The sequence below is a fragment of the Sapajus apella genome, unplaced genomic scaffold, assembly GCF_009761245.1.
Source record: "Sapajus apella isolate SASKATOON/1434 unplaced genomic scaffold, GSC_monkey_1.0 scaffold49, whole genome shotgun sequence".
In the NCBI taxonomy this organism is placed as follows: Eukaryota; Metazoa; Chordata; class Mammalia; order Primates; family Cebidae; genus Sapajus; species Sapajus apella.
The window spans coordinates 6,759,370-6,784,667 of NW_022436989.1; the positions used below are offsets into that span (position 1 = coordinate 6,759,370).

Below are 25,298 nucleotides of genomic sequence, written 5' to 3' on the forward strand. Positions count from 1 at the left end.
GGTGCGTCATAACAACGATGGAGATATAGCTACTCAATTGAGAATGAAGATTCACAGTGAAATTCTTAGAAAATCTACAGATGTCTTGGATTAATGAGCACTAGGCATCAGCCTTTTATACAGCCAGAGAACATTTTAGCAGATAATTCTAAAGAATTTGTTTTAGGTGGTTCATTCTTTAAGACACATTTGTGCATGTGCCCTTGCTTTATCCATAGCAATTTTGAAAACTATCCTCAAATGATTGAATAAAGAGGATGAGACATGAAACAGAGTTTTTTATTTGGAAAATATTTAATGAGCAGAATGAAGGAATAGAGAGTAATGAAACAAAGAGGCCTGAAAGAGATAAGTAAAAAATAATCACGAATAACTTCACATATACAAACCCAAATAATCTAAAACATTCGTCAAGATATTCTCCTTATGCCAAAAAGGAACTGAGGAAATATAGGCCAACATTTATTTAATTTTTCCAAAATGCATGTAATTCCAAGATGGGTAAGTGTGAACTCTGCCTTGATAAATGGTGAGAGGGTATAAAGACTGACTTGCCCAGAAAATGGCACAGATAAAACCACTGGACCTATATACTGGAGGTTACGTCACTTGTTCATTGAAACTCTGAAGAGTCCATAACGACCATTCCAAATATCCTATAGTATCATAAATGGACATACATGCATACGAGTGTGTTAGTTTCATATCTAGTTCAAATATAAATAAATATTTCACCTCAAAAACAACCCCACAAAGTCATACATGTGAAGATGGAACTCAAGTTCTGTTAATTCTTATAGGTGTTCTTGTTTTGACCTCCTTTCTTCTTTATTCTTAGGGTGGTTATTGACTTGCTCAATATCACAGAGCAAAAGTGGTGAATCTGGGATATGAACTTAGATCTTCTAATTCCAAATCTAGAGGTTTTATCAAAACCCCACAGCCTTCCTATAAACTCTAGGGAGGCTTCCCCAAAGTGATGTTTTGAAGATAGAATAATATTCTATCACATTTAATAATAAAATAGTTTATTTTAAAATAGAATTGTACACACATAATAGTATTATTAGGTTGGTGCAAAAGTAATTGTAGTTTTTGCCGTTAAAGGTAAACCTTTAAAGGTAACCTTATTTAAAGGTAAATTATTTACCTTTCTGCACACCAAAAATATCTTCCTAAATAAAAATAGTTATCTCTGAACATTGTAATAAGTCATACTAATTTTACTACAAAAGTACAAATACTTTATATTGATTTTTTTAAGTAATTGGCATACTGGTAAAGGAAAATTGTTTACCTTATTTTACCTATTGTTAACCTTATTTAACCTTTAAATAAGGTTACTTTCAAAGGTTTACCTTTAATGGCAAAAAGCACAATTACTTTTGCACTAACCTAATACCAGAAATTTAATGCCCACTCTTCCCCACACATATTCTCTCTAGCCTAAAAACATCGACCACTTAAAGTTTTTCTATTTCTCTCTATTCTTTGTCAATCTTAATGCATGATTTTGTTAAGAATATACTTTCTTAATTCGGATACTGGTAATTTAGGAATTTTAATTAAAATATATTTCTAAATACTCTAAGCACATGTTCTAAATGATTTCTTTGGAAAGAACTAAAAGGTACACTTAGAGTTCATTGAAATGCAGTAAATTTCCCAGCATGAAGTAATCAATACTAAGTATCAACAGTATGCCAACTACTTAAAAAAAATCAATATATAAAGTATTTGTATTTTCGTAGTAAAATTCATGTAACTTACTACAGTGTTCAGAGATAAGTATTTTTATTTAGAAACATATTTTTGGTGTGCAGCAATATTCTTTGCCTGTGTATTATTATAATGCACTTATAATAATAATAGGAGAAACAGCAAAAAGAAACATATTCAAGAAACTCAAAGAACTTTCAGACTGTACATTATTACTCCTCCATACCTTTAATGGAACAAACTGGGAGCAGAGAGGCCGATTTTAGAGGAAGGAGGCTCCTGGAGTTTCACCAAGTGCTATTCTCTGCAAGTGAGCCCCTGCTGAAACCAATCACAAACAACTCCTCCTGAAATTCTACTTTTAGTCATTAGCAGTGAATTGAAAACCTGGTTTCCAGTAGGAATTCATTTGGGGATTAAGTGCTCATCGAGACCAGCTGCAGGCTTCATCTTGCAGAACTCCTGAGATGACATGGGTATGCAGTCTGATTTGAGAACTTAAGGATTAACACAGGATCATGGGGAAATTGCTTTCATTTCATCGTAACTCTTAACTCTTTCAGGCTATGTTTTAGAGGCTTCAAGATCTAGGCAAAATAATTCATTTTATTCTTACTAAGTAAATTAGAGAACATTTAAAACAACTGAAGGATGTAAGAGGCTATGTAGCTCAACCACTGCGTGTTGTACGTGGGGACACTGAGGCCCCACAAGGTTGAAGCTGGATTCAGCGACAAGTCTCGAATCAGAAGTCAGCCTCCCAAGGTCCCGTTCAGCTCCCTTTCCATTTAGATGGGGACAAGAATTGTCTCTGAATATCTGCTATAAAAACAGCGAAAGAAAACCATTCTTTTATTTATTTATTTATTTATTTATTTGGGACGGAGTTTCGCTCTTGTTACCCAGGCTGGAGTGCAATGGCGCGATCTCGGCTCACCGCAACCTCCGCCTCCTGGGTTCAGGCAATTCTCCTGCCTCAGCCTTCTGAGAAGCTGGGACTACAGGAACGCGCCACCATGCCCAGCTAATTTTTTGTATTTTTAGTAGAGACGGGGTTTCACCGTGTTGACCAGGATGGTCTCGATCTCTTGACCTCGTGATCCACCCGCCTCGGCCTCCCAAAGTGCTAGGATTACAGGCTTGAGCCAACGCGCCCGGCCCCATTCTTTGATTTTTTAAAGACTTTCCTTTCTTTCTCCTTTCTGTAGCTTCGTTGTGTGGAAGATCTTCAGACAATTCAAGTGATCAAGATTTTAAAATATGAAAAGAAACTGGCCAAAATGTGTTTTTTAATGATATTCACCTTCCTGGTCTGTTGGATGCCTTATATCGTCATTTGCTTCTTGGTGGTTAATGGGCACGGTCACCTGGTCACTCCAACAATATCTATTGTTTCGTATCTCTTTGCTAAATCGAACACCGTATATAATCCAGTGATTTATATCTTCATGATCAGAAAGGTAAGCTTTACAATTAACTGATGGTTTTCACCCTGGATATTGAGTTGGAAACTGCATGATACTTTTATAGAGGTGATTCAGAGCTGCTTCAATTAAAAAAAAGACCAAATCAAGAATTTTGTAGGAATGTAAAGGGATCAGGGAGAAATGTAGAATATTTCCAAACAAAATAATAACAATTCTAACTAAGAACTACCCATAGAGATTCATACTTGTTAGGTAAAATTCTATTAAAATTAATATTTAATTCATCAGAACATATCTTATGCCCTAGTAATAACAGCTACAACGTTAATAATACATTTAAAATTCTTACTGTACCAAGCAAGTTAGTTACAAACAAGTTACAAGCAAGTTTACACAACTCCACAAAAGAGGCACTAATATTATTTCTTGTTTTATTTATGGGTTATGAATAGGTTCAGAGAAGTTCAATAACTTGCCTAATCCAGGAAGTATTGGTGCCAGGATTTGAGCCTAGTTTGCTTAAATCCCCAAATCCAGTGCTTATAACTCCTCACTTGGGGTTCTAGATACCTGTAGCAGTTGGTCTGGGTTATTATTCACATGCCACAGCAAATGTCCAGTCTAAATTAATTTGGTTCAAGAAACTTCCTGGGCCGGGTGTGGTGGCTCATACCAGTAATCCCAGCACTTTGGGATGCTGAAGCAGAAGAATTGCTTGAGCTAAGAGTCCAAGACCAACCTGGGTAACATAGTGAGACGCCCCTGTCTCAAAAAAAAAAAAATTAGCTGGGCATGGTGGCATATGCCTATAGTCCCAGCTACTCAGGAGCCTGAGGTGAGGTGATCTCCTGTGCTCAGGAGGTCAAGGCTGCAGTGAGCCATGATTGCACCACTGCACTCCAGCCTGGGTGACAGAGCGAGACCCTGCCTCAAAAAGAAGAGCAACTTCCTTATCATCTGTTTATGTAGTTGAAAGGTTCTGACTTGATGGCTATGAGTCATTGCTGGGAGAGCCCACAGAATGATTAATATAAAGCTGAGCCCTCTAAGTTTCAGAGAATTTAAAAGTTAAGGATAATGCATCTTTACTCCATTGGAATTTTAAAGATAACCGGTCATAATAATAGGCAATAATAATCACTGTGACTTCTAATGCTCAAAAATGTGAGTGCTAAATCTCCCTGCCTCTTCTTTTGCCTTTCCTTTTCTTTGAATATTGTTGGCTTACACTCTCCATAAACTCACTTTCGTGTCTCTTAATATCCTCTCACTGACAGTATTTCTTTCCTTTCTTGTTGCTTTCAATTGGTCTATTTCCTTTGATCCAGAGATTTTAAACTTGGAGTCCATGGGACCTAACCATTTCTTGAGTTGGCCTCAGAGGAGCCATTGAAACCCTGGAAATTGTTTGTAACTTTTTTTTAGTATGCACATATATGAATTTTTCTAGTGAGCTGTATTATAGCTTCAATTAATTTTCTATCAGAGAATAAGATATTTTAGAGACCACCATCTCAACAGGCAAATTTAAAATATATTCACTAACAATTATTTGTTGCACTTTTTCTCTCAGCCAATGGGCTGTAAATCAAGGCTTTTAGAACTTTAATGTGCATATCCCACACCTGGAAATCTTGTAAGAAATGAATATTTTCCTTCAGTATGTATGGTTGCTCAATATTGTGCATGTCTAACAAGCTCCCACATGGTCCTGATGTTGCTGATTCCTAAGGGCATACTTTAAACAGGAAGTCTAAAAGATACACACAAAAACAAATAAATAAAAATAATGGTCCTTGTCTTCAAAGAGCTTACTATTTATATGGAAAAACATTTTTTGGCATACATACTCTATTTAACCTTTATAATAATGTATCTTTTACACTTAACCAAACAATGGTGTAGTGAATAAAGTCTCAAACAAATAAATATTTTTATTTTTTAAATTTTTTTTTTTTTTTTTTTTTTGAGACGGAGTTTCGCTCTTGTTACCCAGGCTGGAGTGCAATGGCGCGATCTCGGCTCACCGCAACCTCCGCCTCCTGGGTTCAGGCAATTCTCCTGCCTCAGCCCCCTGAGTAGCTGGGATTACGGGCACGCACCACCATGCCCAGCTAATTTTTTGTATTTTTAGTAGAGACGGGGTTTCACCGTATTGACCAGGATGGTCTCGATCTCTTGACCTCGTGATCCACCCGCCTCGGCCTCCCAAAGTGCTGGGATTACAGGCTTGAGCCACCGCGCCCGGCTATTTTTTAAATTTTTGAATCAAATGGAAAAAATAAATATTTTTAAATGTGAGTGTAAACTAAATGCTAACTTATGTAAGATTGGGGCTCAAAGAAGACAGATTATCAGGCAATGTTTTCTATAAAAGAAAACAAAACACAAAGAAAAAAGACCGAAATCAATGGAGCTATTTATTACATTCTTAATTGATATTTCCTGATCTGAAAAAGTCCATATATTCAACATTTATTTCACTCTAAATAATGGAGATACCAATTACATTAACTTTTGATTTATGTTTTACTGGTCGTGATGGACTAACAACTATAACAAGCAACTCCAACATTTCAGTGAATTCATATGGAGTTTATTGTCATTCAGGTCACAGTTCACGGTCTAATAATATATTGGGTGGAGGAGATGGGATCTGTCCCATGCAGTCATTTAGGAATCTAGGTTCCTTCCATTGTGTGATATTATGATCGTTACATTTTGGCCTCCCAGGTTCTTGTAGAGAGGAATAGCAGAGAGGAGAAGCCAATAGGAAGCCAAGAAATATTCGGATTATGTATGTTGATGACATTAGTACTCTCTGCCATAGTATTTTTTCGCTAATTGATTAGGAATTTAGTTAGAAAAAAAAATTATTCATCTAATTAAGGGAGCATTAGCAAGTACAACAGCCTGTAAACTCTGCCACGAAGAGCCTTGTTTGTTTTGGTTGCTTATAGCATCTCTAATTATAGCGCAGTGGCTGTCACCTCGTAGATGACCACTGAATGTTTGTGTACTGACTTAATGTTCAGAAATCCCTTAAATAAATAGTTCTACCTGCTCTCATAGTATGTGCAGATTGAAGCTTTGAAGATTATAAGGTATTAAAATGGTCTGGTTAATAAGAATTCAGAATAAATAAAAGACATTGGTCAGGCGTGGTGGTGCATGCCTGTAATCCTAGCACTTTGGGAGGCTGAGGGTGGTGGATCACGAGGTCAGGAGTTCAAGAACAGCCTGGCCAATATGGTGAGACCCCATCTCTACTAAAAATACAAAAAATTAGCTGGGCGTGGTGGTGTGCACCTGTAGTCCCAACTGCTTGGGAGGCTGAGGCAGGAGAATTGCTTGAACCTGGGAGGCAGAGGTTGCAGTGAGCCGAGATCATGCCACTGCACTCCAGCCTGGGCAACAGAGCAAGACTTCATCTAAAAAAAAAAAAGACATAAAGCTCCGGGGTGATTTAGTTAGATCTGAGCATGACCACATAACCCCAAATCCACACCTGCTAACAAGCAAAAAACAACTTAAATTCAGCTCAACTGTTTTCCTTGAATGCTAATCCAGATTAGTGCCCCACTTTTACTTAATATTCAACTTTATTTTTCCTCTGCCCAGTTTCGAAGATCCCTTTTGCAGCTCCTGTGTCTCCGAATGCTGAGATGCCAGCAGCCTGCTAAAGACCTACCAACAGCTGGGAGTGAAATGCAGATCAGACCCATTGTGATGTCACAGAAAGATGGGGACAGGCCAAAGAAAAAAGTGACTTTTAACTCTTCTTCCATCATTTTTATCATCACCAGTGATGAATCACTGTCAGTTGACGACAGTGACAAAACCAATGGATCCAAAGTTGATGTAATCCAAGTTCGTCCTTTGTAGGAATGAAGAAGGGCAATGAAAGATGGGGCCTTACATTGGATGCCGCTTTTAGACTTCCATCATAAGAACTGTTCTGGAATCCCCATTCTATGTAATATCAACAGAACTTTGTGGCCCAGCAGGAAATCCGAATTGCCCACGTGCTCTTGGGCCTCAGGAAGAGGTTGAACAAGAATAAATTCTTTTAATTCAACGGGTGCTTTACATAATGAAAAACCACTTGTGGCACATGTTGGGCATCTAGCATCATCATCTTCTAATGTGTTGGAGATTTTCATTTCAAATATATTTTTTAAATTACTATATTTTGCAAAACATGTAATACATTTTTCTTGAAAATACCTTACTGTAAAAATAACTGTCACATACACATGTGTGAAGTAGCTAGAACATATTGCATTTTTTTTGTACTGTTGGGCTCTATTCATTATCATGTCCTATGTCTGATCAAATTATCCAGGAGATAATTCTAGAATGAAAAAGAAAATTCTCTTATTGGAAACAAAAGACCTTTTATAGATATGGTACGACAAGCAGGAGTTTCAGAGACAACTTTGAATCCTCATCAGCCTGGAGACCAGCACCAGAGGACTCTATGTGGCAAACTCCCGTGGATTTGCTTCCCACAATTTGCCGCGCCTACAGACTCAAAGCTCTTTTCCTGTGTTTTGTCGTTTCTCTAAAAATTTACTGTTGTTGTTGCTATATAAGCCAGGGAGTTCTAAGAAGCCAGCTCTTTGAGATTTACTCATTCCCCTGTACTTTCACCTGTATTTCCCACACACACACACACACATATATATATACCTGCTAATACACTTATGTTTGTTTTTCTCATTAGTCTGTCTTTTGTTATAGGGCCCCCAGCCAAGGAACCTAAAGTGGGTATAAGGAAAAATTATTATTTTTTCCCTACAAACTAAACATGGATTATTAGAACTCAAGGAGTTCATTAATAATATAGAAAAGAAACACTGAATCATTTTATTTTATTGCCCAGTTTTCACTTCTTAGATGACTCTAGTGTTGCATCTTCATAATTAATCATGTTTGAAGGACTTCTAGGTGACTTAGCAACCTGCTAAAGAAGGAAGAACCAAAGAAAAGTTTTCACTAAATGTGCTTTTAGAAATCGAGCATATTGCTGGTTCTGCCGCAGTACGTAGTCCAAGAATGAATTACTAAATTGCTTCTGAGGTTCTGAAGTGGAATAAAATAATGGCTTTGTATTTCTATGAAAGTTGTCTCCCTTTGTTTCCTTTCCACTCTCTTGCATATGTAAGACATTTAATTTATGAATAAAACCCTTTCCTGTCCCTTACTCAGTATGATATTAATAGCCTTTTTCTTATCTCTACAGAATAATTCTGGGCTGGCAATGGTGGCTCACACCTCTCATCCCTGCATTTTGGGAGGCTGAGTTGGGCAGATTACATGAGGCCAGGAGTTTGAGACCGGCCTGGGCAGCATGACAAGACCCTGTCTCTACTGAAAAATATCAAAAATTTAGCTAGGCATGGTAGCCCCCGCTACTTGAGAGACTCAGGTAGGAGGATTGCTTGAGCCTGGGAGGCAGAGATTGCAGTGAACCAAGATCATGCCATTATATTCCAGCCTGGACAACAGAGTGAGACGTGATCTCTAAATAAATAAATAAATAGAGATGATAGATAGATAGATATAGATAGAGGATGGATGGATAGATAGATAGATAGATGATAGATAGATAGATAGATAGATAGTAATAGTGGTAATCGAAGATGGGAGAATAAAATAAGTTCATTTTGTAAGTCTCTGGAACTCCCCTGAATTCCTGATGTACATTTCTGGTTTTATTTAGTAAGTCTGAGCCCTGTGGTTAGATAAGTTCTATTCAGGTGACAAAAAGTGCAACTAACATGCTAGGCAACTTGTGATTTTTAGTCCCAGGTGTTGAGTACATCCTGTTGTGAGTTCTATCGTGTCTTTTTAAAGAAAAGGCATGATTACTGTCTTCCCTGATGCATCTTGGGCCTTACTTTTTGAGAAGTGAAAGATCTTAGTCACTGAACTTTTATAGTGAGAATGACTCAACCTGAGTGTTCACAACGTAGGGAAGGTGCATGTTTCCACTTTTAAAATGTGGCGGGCTCCCCTCTGGTAATTGCAATTAACATACAGAGAAATTCTATATTAAGTTTAATTATAAGCAGACCACTATCTTCCATTAGTGAATCAAATATGGCAATAGAAAGTTTTTTTTTTAAATGCTTAATTTTGGTTACAGAGAAAGAAATCAAGCATTTGCTACTTCAAACCTTTCTATCACCTGCTAATGAGATTGGAAGTTTGTTCTAGGGAGCCCATGGCCTTTGCGGGGAAACGTGTTTTGTGTTCCAGAAGTGAGCTATCCAGTTCCATGGTCTTCTCACGTAGTCGAGAGGTCGTCGTAACACGCAGCGCATAAGTAGGTAGGTACTGCTGATGGCTATCAGTGATCCGAAGAAAAAGAGTCCTCTGTTTATCACCTGTAAGACAGCAAGAACTCTCATTTCATTTGTCCAGAGATTAAAGTCTGGAAATAGATCTCATTTGTTAACAACAAAGGGGTAAACAATGCCCTCTTTGTTCTTTAACCTGAAACAACTTAATTGCCTGAGCACAAGGCCAGGAATTGATAAGCTCGAGATAAAATACAGCACTGGGAACATCCCTTCCCTCTCTCCCAAGAAACTCATGAATCCAGGTGTTCTGTATGAAAAAAATTAGCAGTCAGCCATTAAAAAACCTTTGCAGTTTAGAAAAAGAGCTGTGAATTCTTAGAAGAGCACTACTGTGCTGGGACCACATGAAATTCATTCCTTCTCAGAAGCTTCCCAAAAGTCCCCGTGAGAGGAGTGGTGGCCTGGTGGCCTGTGTGACTAAGCCTCACCCGAAGACTAAACACAAGCTGTGAACAGTGGCCTGAGGCTCATTCCAGCCTGGGTCAGGCGCATTCCCATGGCACCCTGGCCTATTTCTGTCCCCACACTTCTGTCCTGCATTCTAACTGCCTGCTGGTCTCCTTTCCCCTTTTGACTTTCAGCTCCTTAAGGGCGGGGACCCTGTATTATTCACCTTGTATAGATAAATCTTGATTTCTTCCCATCCATTATCCATATAGACATCTTTCTAAAATCCAGACCCGAGTCTGTTGGCCTCCCTGGGCTCCCTGTTTCTCTCAAGATAATATTCCAGGTGTTTAAAGCCCTGCCTGCCTCTCCAGCTGCCCCTCTGACCATTCTCACACACTAGTGTTGCCTTCCAGCTCCACTGAAATCCTGGCCGCTCTCACTCTGATGTGTTGCTCACATGTCTTCTGCCCTCCCCTTTCCTGGCCCAGTCCTGTTCTCCTCAGGGGCAGTTTATCCCTCTCCAGGCTACTGTCTCTATCCCCCACTAGCCTCTGAGCTTTGTGAGAGGTGTGGACTGTGTCACGTTCATCACCATGCCAGCTCAGTGCTATGCACTAAATAAAACTGTTGAATGAAAGACATTGTAAAATCCCCAAAGTGGAAGACTAGGGAATCAGAATTCCATTTAATTGGCATCTCTGGGCCAACTGCCTAATATGAATGTATTATATAGCATTCCATTGGAATAGGTGGGTCTCCTTCCTTCCTCCCTTTCTTCCTTCCTTCCTTTCTTCCTTCATTCCTTCCTTCCTTCCTTCTTTCCTTTCTTTCTTTTCTTTCTTTCCCCTCCCTCCCTCCCCCATTCCTTCCTTCCTTCCTTCCTTTTTATTGAGATGGAGTCTTGCTCTGTTGCCCAGGCTGGAGTGCAATGGTGTGATCTCAGCTCACTGCAACCTCTGTCTCCTAGGTTCAAGCAATTCTTCTGTCTCAGCCTCCGAAGAAGCTGGGATTACAGGCACCTACCACCACACCGGGCTATTTTTTGTATTTTTTTTTTTTTTTTTGAGACAGAGCGTTGCTCTGTTACCCAGGCTGGAGTGAAGTAGTGTGATCTTGGCTCACTGCAACCTCTACCTCCCGGGTTCAAGTGATTCTCCTGCCTCAGCCTCCCAAGCAGCTGGAACTACTAATTTTTGTATTTTTAGTAGACACAGGGTTTCACCATATTGGCCAGGCTGGTCTCGAATTCCTGACCTTGTGATCCGCCAACCTCGGCCTCCCAAAGTGCTGGGATTACAGGCGTGAGCCTCTGCGCCCAGCCTGGAATAGGTGTTTTAAAAGTGATTCAGTTCTGTCTAATTTTACAAATTAAACTCATGAGAATATTGCACAAAGCAAATATCAAAAACAGTACACCTTGCTAAAACAAAAAATTGAGAAACATTAGCATCAGTTTCTTTCTTGAGCTTCTGCCCTTCAAAAGCTCTCTCTCTTTACCACTTCCTCTAACGTTCAGTAAGCCCTCTTCCCTCTCTGTACTCAGGACAGTTTCTGTTTGTAAGGCAAACATTTGATGTCTGTCTCATCATTTCTGCATTTGCCTGAAATAAACATAATCATAATACTATGACATTTCAACACATCATATTAGAAAGAATAAAAAATGTAATCTGTTCTAACCTTTTTTTGCCACTGCCAACGCTGCACAGCCTCATGGTATCTTATTCTGGAAAAAGTGACCTGCAGGGAAGTTTAAAAAATAGTCTTGTGTCTTCTTTAGCAGGTAAACAAAATTAAAATGAGAAAAAGTCTTAAGTCCAGACCTTACCATGGTATAAAGAGGGATGAAGGTAGACGGCATAATAGCATGAAGAAATCTCTCCATGTTCTTCTGAAAAATGAACCACCTTGAGTTGACATGTGCTCGCATCTGCAATAATGTGAGTAAAAAATGCTTTTGAACAAATACATCTATTTCCTACTGCAACTTATTATTATCCTTCATTCCCACTCATCGCGATCCCAAACACAAAGTAGTCAAATAAATTTTTGTTTCCGTAATAGTCATTCCCAATCCATTTTAGTAAATGTTAGTCATATAGGATGTTGCCTTAAAAATGTACACGAATTACATGAAACCTGCTGGGAAAGTTTTATTTTGCTCAGGGGTCAAATAGGAACTCTATTTCAGCAAAGCGTTTTTTTAAACAAATCTGCAGGTAATCTGTAAGCTCAAACATTTGACTAATTTTCTGTTGCTTCCTGGTTGGTTTGTAATATTGCTTATGGCAACAAGTAAAGCTATGCTGACCTACTCTCTATTTAGGACAGATACTGTGTCATAGCCATCCTGTTTTAAAGGATAAGACAAGATACATTAATAAAGCTTCTAGTATCTTATAGAACGTCCTCCACCACATACGATGCAATTCCACTCAAGATGAAGTCCAGTTTCTTTCTTTCTGTCTTCAGGAGAGATGAAAAATAGCTGGTCACTCTGCTTTAAATTTGTCTTGTAAATCCTTTCATTTTATTATTTTAAAACTATAATATTGTGAAATCACTTATTATGAGCTTTTCATGTGACTGGTTCAAAACAGAATTAATGTGTTTTTCTTCAAAGTGCTAATTGTCCTGAACATAAATTTCTTTTTGGTATTATGCATTTTTTTTAGTGCATAGGGCTTCAAAGGATAATCAATGCTACTCTAAATATGCAAGTTATAATGTTATGAGTGAAAAGGCCATTCAACATTTCTTGGATTTTCTAAATATGTTAACCCATCTGAAAGTTGTATTTTCATTAAATTAACATATTGCCTATGACATATTGACTAAATGTCTAAGATACAAGCATGTGAATTATCAGAGGCTTTGTTACTTCCTAAATGTCCTTAAAGTGTAGATGCAAATAATGTGTGTGGGTCATTGCCACTGGCCACCGAGTAACAATCCACCCAAGTCTAAGGAATGCTCTGTGTGTGTGTGTGTGTGTGTGTGTGTGTGTGTGTGTGTCTTCATTCTTGTCTGTACATATTCTTATATAGTATGCATGAGATGGGGGCTGACGCAAAGAAAAAGAAAAGAACATTTGTTAGAATATCAGTGAACCGTCTCATGAAATAAAGCCAAACCTTCTCACTCACCTCTATGTAATTGTACATGGATAGGTCTGAAATTGCATGATCATCTGGGATTCTCAATCTTGAGAATGCAGGAAGACACAAACCTATAAGTAAAATAATACATCTTTCCAAAACCTTCTATAAACATGTGCTGAACTCTGCACAGGTCAAATTAAATGATCGATTCACTACCAACGCTCTCGATAATTTTTTTAAACTATGAATGACATTCTGTATAACCAACAATCTGACTATTGATAATACAGGTAGAGCACCTCCTGTTGTGATTAAATAAAAATTACAACAAAGTGAATCTATACTATTGTTTCATCTTCGTGCTCTGGTGCCCCAAATCAGCATTGACAGTTCGTTCTGACACATAAACCCTCCATCCACCTCCATCACCACGTGCAAACCAGTCACACCAGCACTAGGAAGGGAGGAAACGAAATATCCCTGACTCATGAGCAACTGCGAGAGATGACTGGGAAATAACAAAAAAAACAAACATGAAAAATTTGTCCTGGAACCCCATAATCTCTTCAGACCCAGGTCTGGAGTCTGAAGAGTCCTAATCGTTCAGTCTTCACAACTCTGAAGTTGAGAGTATTATCCCCACTTTATAGATGAAAAAGAACTGAGACTTTAGAAAGATTAAGTGATTTGCTCAAGATCACACAGTGAATAAGTTGGCAAGTCAGGACTTGAAACTGGCTGTAAGTTTAAGGCCAGTTCTCTAGTCGATCCTTCACCTGAAACAAGTGTAAATTCAGAGGGGGCTTTGAAAGCATGTGATGCTGGGAAGCAGGAAAAGGTTGTCCAGTTCTTAGGCTATTGTTTGCACCTCCTTTTTTCTGTGTAATATACAAACCCTCTATCCACCTTCATCATTATTTGCAAACCAATCACACAAGGGCTAGGAAGGAAGGGAGGGAACAAAATGCCTCTGGCTCCTGAACATCTGGGAGAGATGACTGGGACATGAAAAACAAAGAAGAAATTTCTGCCACGCATGGTGGCTCACGCCTATAATCCCAGCACTTTGGGATGCTGAGGCGGTGGATCACTTTAGGTCAGGAGTTCAAGACCAGCCTGGCCAATATGATGAAACCCTGTCTCTACTAAAAATACAAAAATTAGCCAGCTGTGGTGTGGTATATGCCTATAATCCCAGCTACTCTGGAGGCTGAGGCAGGAGAATTGCTTGAACCCAGGAGGTGGAAGTTGCAGTGAGCTGAGACTGCACCATTGCACTCCAGCCTGGGCAATTGGAGTGACTCCATCTCAAACAACAACAACAACAACAGAAAACAAAAAAGAAGAAATTTGCCCTGGAATGCCATGGAATGCTATAATCTCTTCAGACCCAGGCATTAGGCATACTATGTGTATATATAGTATATATGTGTGTGTGTGTGTATATATATATATATGTATATATAGTATATATGTATATATATATATATATGGCATATATATATAGCATATATATATACATATATGCTATATATATATACTCTATATACACATAATATACTATATGTATATACTATATATACACATAATATATGTAATTGTACACATTTAATTTAAATTAATTCCAGAATTATATATAAATACTCAAAAGTTCAATATCTGTAAAATTAATGTATTGGCTGAATCAGTTTTAATCAAAAGGCACATGAACTATCAGATGCAATCTTTGATAGGGCAAAAAGCAGGAGAACACTGGAGCTTCTAAGGGTGTTTCTGAGGATGTGCTGTAGGGTAGATGTCCCCAGCCCTCGGACCATGGCCTGTTAGGAACCGGGCCGTACAGCAGGAGGTGAGCAGCAGGTGAGTGAGTGTTACCACCTGAGTACTGCTTCCTGTCAGGTCAGCAGTGACATTAAGTTCTCATAGGAGTGTGAACCCTACTGTGAACTGTACATGCAAGGGATGTAGCTTGCATGGTCCTTAAATGAGAATCGAACTAATGCCTGATGATCAGAGCTGGAACAGTTTCATCCTAAAACCATCTCCCCCACAACCCCCATCTGTGGAAAAATTGTCTTCCATGAAACCCGTCCCTGCTGCCAAGTTTTGCTGGGGACTGCCGCTAGGGAATGCAGGCAGAGGGTGTTACCTAGGCCGAAAGGGGAGGGAAAGCAGCATATCTCTGCCAAGCACTGGTTCTCTGAGCTTTTGTCTTTGAGTGAATCACTTCATGGACCTCCACATATACACTCCAAAAGAAACTATGTCTCTTTTTCTGGATGTTAGTTGTTGATAGACTGTTAGTAGAAAAATGTATAATCCTGGGCAGATAATGTACATTACACATGACAGGTTTGTGATCATTGAGGATCAGAAATAAGTCCACGATTAGTCAGAAGAGCTAGTCCATGTCTAATTGAGAAATTGACCTTACTTACTAAGATCATTATTCAATTTATCCATTAATTCATCAAATACCAAGCAGTCTTCAAAGCCCTGAAACAAGAAAAAAAAAAAAGGGAAATAAGAAACTAGAAATATTTTTAAAAACTTATTACCGATTTTGAACAGACCTTCCATTGGTGAAGATAATCCATAGACTGTTTATCCTCAACTAGTACATAGCAGTTGAGTTGTCACATGGTATTGAATTATGGTTAAAAATGACCATTGGGCTCAGGTGTGATGGCTCACACTTGTAATCCCAGCACTTTGGGAGGCTGAGGTGAGCAGATCACTTGAGTTCAGGAGTTCAAGATCAGCCTGGGCAACATGATAAGACCCTGTCTCTACTAAAAATACAAAATGAAAAAAAAAAAATAGCTGGCTGTGGTGCTGCGTGCCTGTGGTCCCAGCTACTCGGGAGGCTGAGGTTAGAGGATCACTTAAGCCTGGGTGACAGAGGCGAGACCTTGTCTCAAAACAAACAAACAAGCAAACAACCATAGTCTTCATGTTTGGCAGTGTTATCTTTGTCATATATATATATATATGTTATAGTGATTTGAAATTTGACCAAGATTTTTTAAGTTAGTGTTCTAATTTTGATAGATTCCATTACTTCTTTGAGAAGAAGAGACATTATATTGCTCTACCATAAGTTTTAGAATTATATTTATACTATTCAAGTCTTTAAGATTCACATTTAGAGCAATTTAGTGACAGGATAAAACTACTTACATATTAATTTAGTTCATATAACTCAAGATTAAATCAATATTAAGAAGTCCACAAAATTAGTAATGTATTATGCTCAATAGAATTGAAAGCAGTGTTTCCTGTTTCCTAGGAAATCAAGCTATAGCTTTAGAGGCAATATAAAGATATGTTTTTTCTTTTTGCTTTCTTTCTTTTTTTTTTTGAGATGGAATCTCTCTCTGTCGCCCAGGCTGGAGTGCAGTGGCGTAATCTTGGCTTTCTGCAATCTCCATCAAGTGATTCTCTTTCCTCAGCCTCCTGAGTAGCTGAGTATACAGGTGTGTGCCACCACACCCAGCTAATTTTTGTATTTTTAGTAGAGGCAGCATTTCACCACATTGGCCAGCCTGATCTCGAACTCCTGACCTCAAGTGATCTGCCCGGCTCAGCCTCCTAAAGTGCTGTGATTACAGGCATGAGCCACCATGCCTAGCCTAAAGGTATTTTTAAATAAAATATTTTTCACATCAGTTATAAAGATTACATCTGAAACAAGCAGATTTATTTGTCAAACCAATTACGTAGTCTCAATACTATAGGATTTAGAAGTGAGAGATACCATATGGGGCTGAGATAACAGTTTTATATTCTTTTGTGTAAGTTAATTCATTTACTCTTCACAACACTGAGGTAGACGCTATTAAAATTTTATTTCAATTAATTAAATTATTTATTTATTTTGAAATGGAGTCTCACTCTGTTGCCTAAGCTGAAGTGCAGTGGCACAAACTCGGCTCACTGCAACCTCCGCCTGCCATCTTCAAGCGATTCTCCTGCCTCAGCCTCCCAAGTAGCCGGGACTGTAGGCACCCACCATCACACCTGGTTATTTTTTTTTTGTATTTTTGGTAGATACAGGGTTTTACCATGTTGGCCAGGCTGGTTTTGAACTCCTGACCTCAAGTGATCCACCTGTCTAGGTCTCTCACAGTGCTGGGATTACAGGCGTGAGCCACTACACCTGGTCTAAAATTCCAATTTTATAGATAAGGAAGTAAAGATAAGGTAAGTAAGTTGTGCAAGAACATATTTGTAGTAAATCCTGGAGCCAGGACTTAAAACCAGGCATTCTAATGCCAGGTCCTGGGCACTTATCCATTGTACTATAATTAATGTCTTCTTATATTTTTATAAAACAAAATATTTACCACTGCTTTATGGAGAATATAATTGATTAGATTCACAAGCTAACTTTATTTGGAATATATCCCAATGACCAACATAACATATGATTAATATTTATGAACTATTAGCACACACACGAATTAGTTTAGGATTCCTTGAACTAAATGTTCCACTTCAATTTTTAAACACTATTTCTTCTCTGAATTCTTTTTCTAGCCAAAATAGTAAAATTTCCATGAAGACAGTAGTGTTCAACATCTAATCAGCTCAGAGGTTTACTTAACCTCATCCATCAGGTTAACAATGAAATCAAGATGGAAATTTAAAAATCCTTTGAAATGAATGATAATAGTGACACAATGCATCAAAACCTCTGGGATACAGCAAATACAATGCTAAGAGGAAATTTTATAGCACTACATGCCTACATCAAAAAGTTAAAAAAAAAATACCACAAGTTGACCACAACATTACGTCACACCTCAAGGAACTAGAGAAACAAGAACAAACTAAACCCAAAGTCAGCAGAAGAAAAGAAATAACAAAGATCAGAGAAGAACTAAATGAATTTGAAACAAAAAATACAGAAGATCAACAAAACGAAAAGTTGATTATTTGAAAACAGAATCAAAATCAATAGACGATTAGCTAATTTAACCAAGAAGATGCAAGAGAAGATCCGAACAAGCTTAATTAGAAATGAAACTGGAGACATTACAACTGACACCACAGAAATACAAAAGATCATTTGACACTACTAGGAACACCTTTTTGGAAACATACTAGAAAACCTAGAGGAAATGACTAAATTTCTGGACATGTAAAAAACTCCTAGATTAAATAAGGAAGAAATAGAAACCCTGAACAGACCAATAACAAGCAGTGAGATTGAATCAGTAATCGAAACAGTTGTCAACAACAAATAAAAGCCCTGGACCAAAAGGACTCACAGTTGCATTTTACCAGACATTCAAAGTATTGGTGCCAATCCTATTGAAACTATTACAAAAGATTGAGACAGAGGGAATTCTCCCTAACTCATTCTATGAAGCCAGTATCACCAAAACCAGGAAAGGACATAACAAAGAAAGAAAACTACAAACCAATATCTCTGATGAGCATCAGTGTAAAATCCTCAGCCACATACTGGCTAACCAAATACAACAGCACATCAAAAAGATAATATACTTTGATTAAGTGGCTTTCATCCCAGGGATGCAGGAATGGTTTAATACATGCAAGTCAATAAATGTGACACATCACATAAACAGAACTGAAAACAAAAACCATATAATCATCTCTATAGATGCAGAAAAAGCATTCTATAAAATCCAGCATCACTTTATGATAAAAAACCCCCAACAAATAGGCATAGAAAGGACTTATCTCAAAATAATAAAAGCTGTATATGATGAATCCACAGCCAACATCATACCGAATGGGGAAAAGTCTAAAGCATTCCCCTTCAGAACTGAAGCAAGACAAGGATGCCCATTTTCATCACTTCTATTCGACATAGTACTGGAAGTCCTAGAGAAAGTAATCGGTCAAGAGAAGGAAATGGAGGACATCCAAATTGACAAAAAGGAAGTCAAAAGATCACTGTTTGCTGATGATATGATTGTATACTTAGAAAACTCTAAAGACTCTCCCAAAATATTCCTAGATTTTATAAATGAATTCAGTAAAGACTCAGGTTACAATATCAATGTACACAAATCAGTAGCATTTCTACACGCCACCAACAACCAAACTGTGAATCAAATCAAGAGCTTACTCCTTTCTATAACAGCTGAAAAATAAAATAAAACACCTAGGAATATACTTAACCAAGGAGGTGAAAGATCTCTAAAAGGAGAGCTACAAAACACTTCTGAAAGAAACCATAGATGACACAAGCAAATGGAAACATATTCCATGTTCATGGATTGGAAGAAACAATATTGCTAAAATGACCATACTGCCCCAAAGCAATCTACAGATTCAATGTAATTCCTATCAAAATAACAACATCATTTTTCATAGAATTAGAAAAAACAATTCTAAGACTCATATGGAACCAAAAATGAGCCCAAATAGTAAAAGGAACAAATCTGGAGGCATCACATTACTGGACTTTAAATTATACTACAAGGCTATAGTCACTAAAATAGCATGGTACTGATACACAAGTAGACACATAGACCAATGGAACAGAATAGATAACACAGAAATAAAGCCAAATACTTACAACCAACTGATCTTCAATAAAGCATACAAAAACATAAATTGAGAAAAAGACACCCTATTTAATAAATGGTGCTGGGAAAACTGGATAGCCATATGTAGTAGAATGAAACTGGATCCCTATTTCTCACTTTACACAAAAATAAACTCAAGATGGATAAAAGACTTAAATTTAAGACCTGAAACCATAAAAATTCTAAAGGGTAACCTAGGAAAAACTCTTCTGGACATTGGCCTAGGCAACGAATTTATGACTAAGATCCCTAAAGCAAATGCAACTAAAACAAAAAACAAATAAATGGGCTGAGTATGGTAGCTCATGCCTGTAATCCCAGCACTTTGGGAGGCCAAAACAGGCAGATCAGTTGAGCTCAGAAGATTGAGACCAGACTGGGCAACACGGTGAAACATCGTCTCTACAAAAAATACAAAAATTATCAAAAAATACAAACCATACAAAAAATACCAATAGCAAAAAAAAAAAAAAAAAATTCACCTGGATGTGTATGTTTATTGCAGGACAATTTACAATTTGTAAAGATATGGAACTGGCCTAAATGTCCCTTGACCAATGAATGGATAAAGAAAATGTGGTATATATACACCATGGAATACTACTTAACTGTAAAAAAGAATAAATAATATATTTTGCAACAACTTGGATGGATGGATCTGGAGGCCATTATTTTAAGTGAAGTAACCCAAGAATAGGAAACTAAATATCATATGTTCTCACTTATAAGTGGGAGCTAAATTTTGAGTACAGAAAGGCATACAGAGTGATAGAATGGGCTTTAGTGACTCAGAATGGGGAGAACGAGAGGGGAGTGAGGGATAAAAAACTACATATTGTGTACAATGTACTCTACTCAGGTGACAGATGCACTAAAATCTCAGACTTTACCACCATGTAATTCTTTCATGTAACCAAAAACCACTTGTACCCAAAAAGCTATTGAAATAAAATATATACATTAATTTTAAGACAGAATAATCTCAGAAATTTTAAAAGTTTCTTTAAAGAAGAAATAATAAAGATCAGAAAAAAGTTGAGGCTAAAATATAATATAAAAGATCAATGAAACAAAAAGTTGGTGTTTAAAAACGATAAACAAATCAAGAAACATTTTGCTAGATTAAGAAAAAGGAGAGAAGACTTAAATAAATAAAATCAGGGGTGAAAAAGGAGACACTGATACCATAGAAACTCAAAGGATCATTAGAGACCATTATGAGCAATTATATGCCAATACGTTTGAAAACCCTTAGAAGAAATGAATAAAGTCCTAGACACATACCAGCTTACCAAGATTGAGCCATAAAGAAATTCGAAACCTGAATAGACCATTAAAAAGTAACAAGACAGAAGCAGTAATAAAAAGCTTCCCATCCAAGAAAAGCCTAGGACCTGATAGCTTCATTGCTGTGCTGAATTCTACAAAACAGTTAAAAAGGAACTAATATCAATCATACTCAAAAAAATTAAAGAGAAACACTTGCAAACTAATTATAAGAGGCCAGTCTTACCATAATACCAAAACCAAAGACACAACAAACAAAAGGAAACTACATGACAATATTTCTGATAAACATAGATGCAAAGATTCTCAACAAAGTACAAGCAAACCAAATTCAAGAACCCATTGAAAATCGTTCATTATGATTAAGTGGGATTCATCCCAGGGTAGCAAGGATGGTTCAACATACACAAATCAATAAAAGTGATACATCATATCGACAGAATGAAAGACAAAAATCATATGATCATTTCAATTGATGCTAAAAAAACATTCTGTAGAATTCAACATTCCTTCGTGATAAAAATTCCAAAAAAAAAAAAAAAAAAAAAAAACTAGGTATAGAAGGAATATACCTCAATATGATAAAAGCTGTATATGGCATCCCCACAGCCAGTATCATACTAAATGTGGGAAAACTGAAAATCTTTCCTCTAAAATATGGAACAAGACAAGGATGACCATTTTCACCACTTTTATGCATCGTAGTATTGGAAGTCCTAGCCAGAGCATTTAGACAAGAGAAAGAAATAAAGAGCATCTGTATTGGAAAGGAAGAAGTCAAATTATTCTTGTTTGCAGACAATATGACCTTATGTTTACAAAAACTTAAAGAGTCCACCAGAAACACTATTAGAACTGATAAACAAATTTGGCAAGGTTACAGGATACAAAATCAACATACAAAAATAAATAGCAATTCTATATGTCAAGAGCAAACAATCTGAAAAAAAAAAAACACAAGAGAGTAATCCCATTTATAATAGTTACAAATAAAATAAGATACCCAGTAATTAACCTGAGAAGTGAAAGATGTCTACAATGAAAACTATAAAACATCGATGAAAGAAATTGAAGAGAACACAAAAAATGGAAAGATATTCCATGCTCATAGATTGGAAGAATCAATATTGTTAAAATGTCCATATTACCCAAGGTAATCTACAGATTTAATGCAATCCATAAAAAATACCAATGTCATTCTTCACAGAAATAGAAAGAATAATCCTAAAATTTATATGAAATCACAAAAGACCCAAAATACCCAAAGCCATCCTGAACAAAAATAACGAAACTGGAGGCATCACATTACCTGACTTCAAATTATACTACAAAGCTAAAGTAACCAAAATGTCATGGGACTGGCATGAAAACAGACATCTCAACAAATGGAATAGAATAGAGAACACAGAAATACACCCACTTTCAATTTTAGCATCGACTCAATTTTAGCAAAGGTGCCAAGAACATACATTGGGGAAAAGACAGTCTCTTCAATAAACGGTGCTGGGAAAACTAGATATCTGTATGCAGAAGAATGAAATCAGACCACTGTCTTTCACCTTATACAAAAGTAAAATCAAAGTGGATTAAAGACAAATCTAAGACTTGAAATTATGAAACCAGTAGAAGAAAACATTGAGGAAACACTGCAGACAGTGGTCTGGGCAAAGATTTTCTAAGTAAGACCTAAAAAACATGGCAACCAAAGCAAAATAACAAACACATAGACCTTTGGAACAGAATAGAGAACTCAGAAATAAATGGGACAAATGGGATCATATCAAGCTAAAAAAGTTTCTGTAAAGCAAAACAAACAATCAATCAACAAAGTGAAGAGACAACCCACAGAACAAAGTAAAAAACGTGTCTAAGAATATCCCCACATAATCCCTGAAAGCACAATCAATGCAGCAATCCAGTAATCCATAGCAGAAAAAAGCAGAAAGCATAATACACTCATCCCTCGGTGATATTGAGCAATTCAAATTCTGATTAGAGTTGGTGATCAATCTGGCTGCACAACTGGTATGACTGCTGCATTGATTGTGTTTTCAGGGATTACGTGGGGATAATCTTAGACATGCTTTTTACTCAAGACTTGTTAGCTGAGACTGACCCAGAAATATTTCAGGGACTTACCCAGGGAAAAATAACTTACCGCATTCATTCCTTGCCCAAAAAATGGCACTATGGCATGAGCTGCATCCCCCAGCAGTACACAGTGAGATTTTAAGTGAAATGAAGAGCACTTTACAGATATCATGGGCTGGGCAGGCAACAAGAAGAAATCCTGCACTAGGAGTCTCCTTCAAAGGAAAATAATTCAAATGTGAGGACATCAAATTAGGTGTTAAACACTGCTAAATTTTTTCAGATTTACACAATTTATTATCACCAAGTTTTGTTGAAAAATACACAAGAATGTCAAGAAGAAAACAGAAAAGAGAAAAACTGAAGTTTTTCCAGTCCTAAAATTCCATTTTTCTAATTATCTTCTTGGTCTGTAACAATGTTAATCACATTCAAAAATAATAAGTTTGGCTGCATTTGAATAATTTAAATATTTCTGTATCATATGTTACTAAAACTTTATTATCATACACCTGGGCCATGAGATTTTTAAATACAGTGGTATATTTTAGGTTTCCATTTAGAAATTGAGCAAATACTTCTTTGCATTTGATTAGAAGACAATAAACCAAAATTAAAATTAATGTGAATCTTTATGTATTTGGAAATGGATAATAGTAATAAAACTAGTATTTGGGGGATTGGAATAATTTGGTCAAATGGTACAGAGGAAGAATAAGTTCAGTTAGACAGGAAGAATAAGAGATTTATTTTACAACATGGTGCTTATAATAAAAAGCAAACAAAAACCTAACATTTGTACAGCATCTATAGACGTATTGAGGAAGTTCTAAGTAGGCAAACAAGACATAGCCTCAAGAATCTTAAATCTGGCTGGAGAGGCAAAAAATAGCCATGAAACCAGTTTAAAAGTACATAAGGGCTAATTCTGGTGTGCAGAGATTTCACTGTTGGAGAAGGAGGGATCCATACAGACTAACTTAGTCTTCAAGAAAGCAAGTGACCAGCAATTTTTAAAAGACCTGCTATGGGCCAGCAGTGGGTTGTCCCTTTTACATAATTAGCTCATTTAATTTTCACAAATGCCCTAGGGTAGATATTATGATACCCATTTTAAAGGTGAAACTCAGGGAGGTAAGGGGCAGAAGCAGTATTAAAATATTGCTCTGCTATAGACTGAATATTTATGTACCCCTAACATTCCCATGTTGGATTCCTAATCTCCGGTGTGATGATATTTGGAGATGGGGATTTTGGGTGGTGATTAGGTCTTGGGAGTGGACCTCCCATTAATGGCATTAGTGCTTTTATAAAAGGGACTCCAGAGACATCCCATGCCCCTTCTAGCATGTGAGGACACAGCAAAAAACTGTCATCTATGAACCAAGAGGTGGGGTGTCACTAGACACCGAATCTGCTAGCGCCTTGATCTTATGCTCGTCAGCCTTCAGAACTGTGAGCAATACATTTCTGTCACTTATAAGCCACCGAGTCTATGGTAGGTTCATTATAGCCAACCGAAGTGACTAAGGCATATTCTCAGTACCATTGTGCTGCCTTCATGAAAACATCATTGGAGGCGTCTAGATAGACACCTTAATATGTGTCAAGCCTTGTGCTGAATGATTTATAGACATGATGTCATTTGGTCCTCATAGCAACCCTTTGGGATAGGTTCTATCATTTATCAACCTTTTACCATGAGTGGCACATGGGAAAGCTTATGTGGCGAGTAAGTATGGGATCTGAGACTTGATGCCGGATGTATCGGCTGTGCCAAAGATTTGTGTATCTACCAGTAGAAAAAAGTTCAGCCGGTTTCTGTGGCACACCGAGCCCTAGGGAGCCTGAGGAGCCTGCATAAGATACACAAAAGCCTTGGGACATTGGTGGCTCATCTTTCCCGGAGAAACTGGCCACAGCATGGGTGTTTTTCAGAATTCCTGCTCACAGCACAACATCCACTTAGACTTCTGCTCTAATGTAGGTTTCTGTACAGATGACTGCATGATCCATCATGTTTAACCAAAGCTGAAATCAGGTGCGTAACCTTTACTTGAATTTGGAATAATTCAAACAAACAGAGCATAAGGCACAACTTGCAACTTACTCTCCAATTAGAGGGATGGCATCTGGAAAGTATTTCTGGAAGAAATCCAGCACGTCACTACTGGTTAGAAGTTCTTCAAACTCTTCAAAGGGCATGAACAAAGTACATGTGAATGATTTGTTCTGTGAGAAGAAGAGAAACAGAGTGAAAGGGGATAGGGGGTCAAGTGATGCCGGCACTGTAAGTGGGTCCCGAAATCACAAGACTTCTTGCTGTGACCAGGGAGCTTTTGGAAGGAATGT

At 37.4% G+C, this 25,298-nt stretch overlaps 2 protein-coding genes across 2 annotated transcripts in view; one reads left to right on the forward strand and one right to left on the reverse strand.

Annotated features, from left to right (window-relative positions):
• The window catches only part of OPN3 (opsin 3), a 47,896-nt gene extending 39,625 nt beyond the window's left edge, over positions 1-8,271 (forward strand). The window contains exons 3-4 of the mRNA XM_032242232.1: positions 2,928-3,179; positions 6,768-8,271. Of these exons, the coding sequence (XP_032098123.1) occupies positions 2,928-3,179; positions 6,768-7,031 (516 nt within the window). The 3' untranslated portion in view covers positions 7,032-8,271. The remainder of the gene's footprint in view (positions 1-2,927; positions 3,180-6,767) is intronic.
• Positions 8,272-9,192: 921 nt separating this feature from the next.
• Positions 9,193-25,298, reverse strand: part of KMO (kynurenine 3-monooxygenase) — a 48,418-nt gene continuing 32,312 nt past the window's right edge. Inside the window, 8 exon segments of the mRNA XM_032242234.1 lie at positions 9,193-9,398; positions 9,401-9,538; positions 11,585-11,644; positions 11,733-11,834; positions 13,051-13,133; positions 15,444-15,501; positions 23,014-23,161; positions 25,057-25,178. Of these exon segments, the coding sequence (XP_032098125.1) occupies positions 9,336-9,398; positions 9,401-9,538; positions 11,585-11,644; positions 11,733-11,834; positions 13,051-13,133; positions 15,444-15,501; positions 23,014-23,161; positions 25,057-25,178 (774 nt within the window). The 3' untranslated portion in view covers positions 9,193-9,335.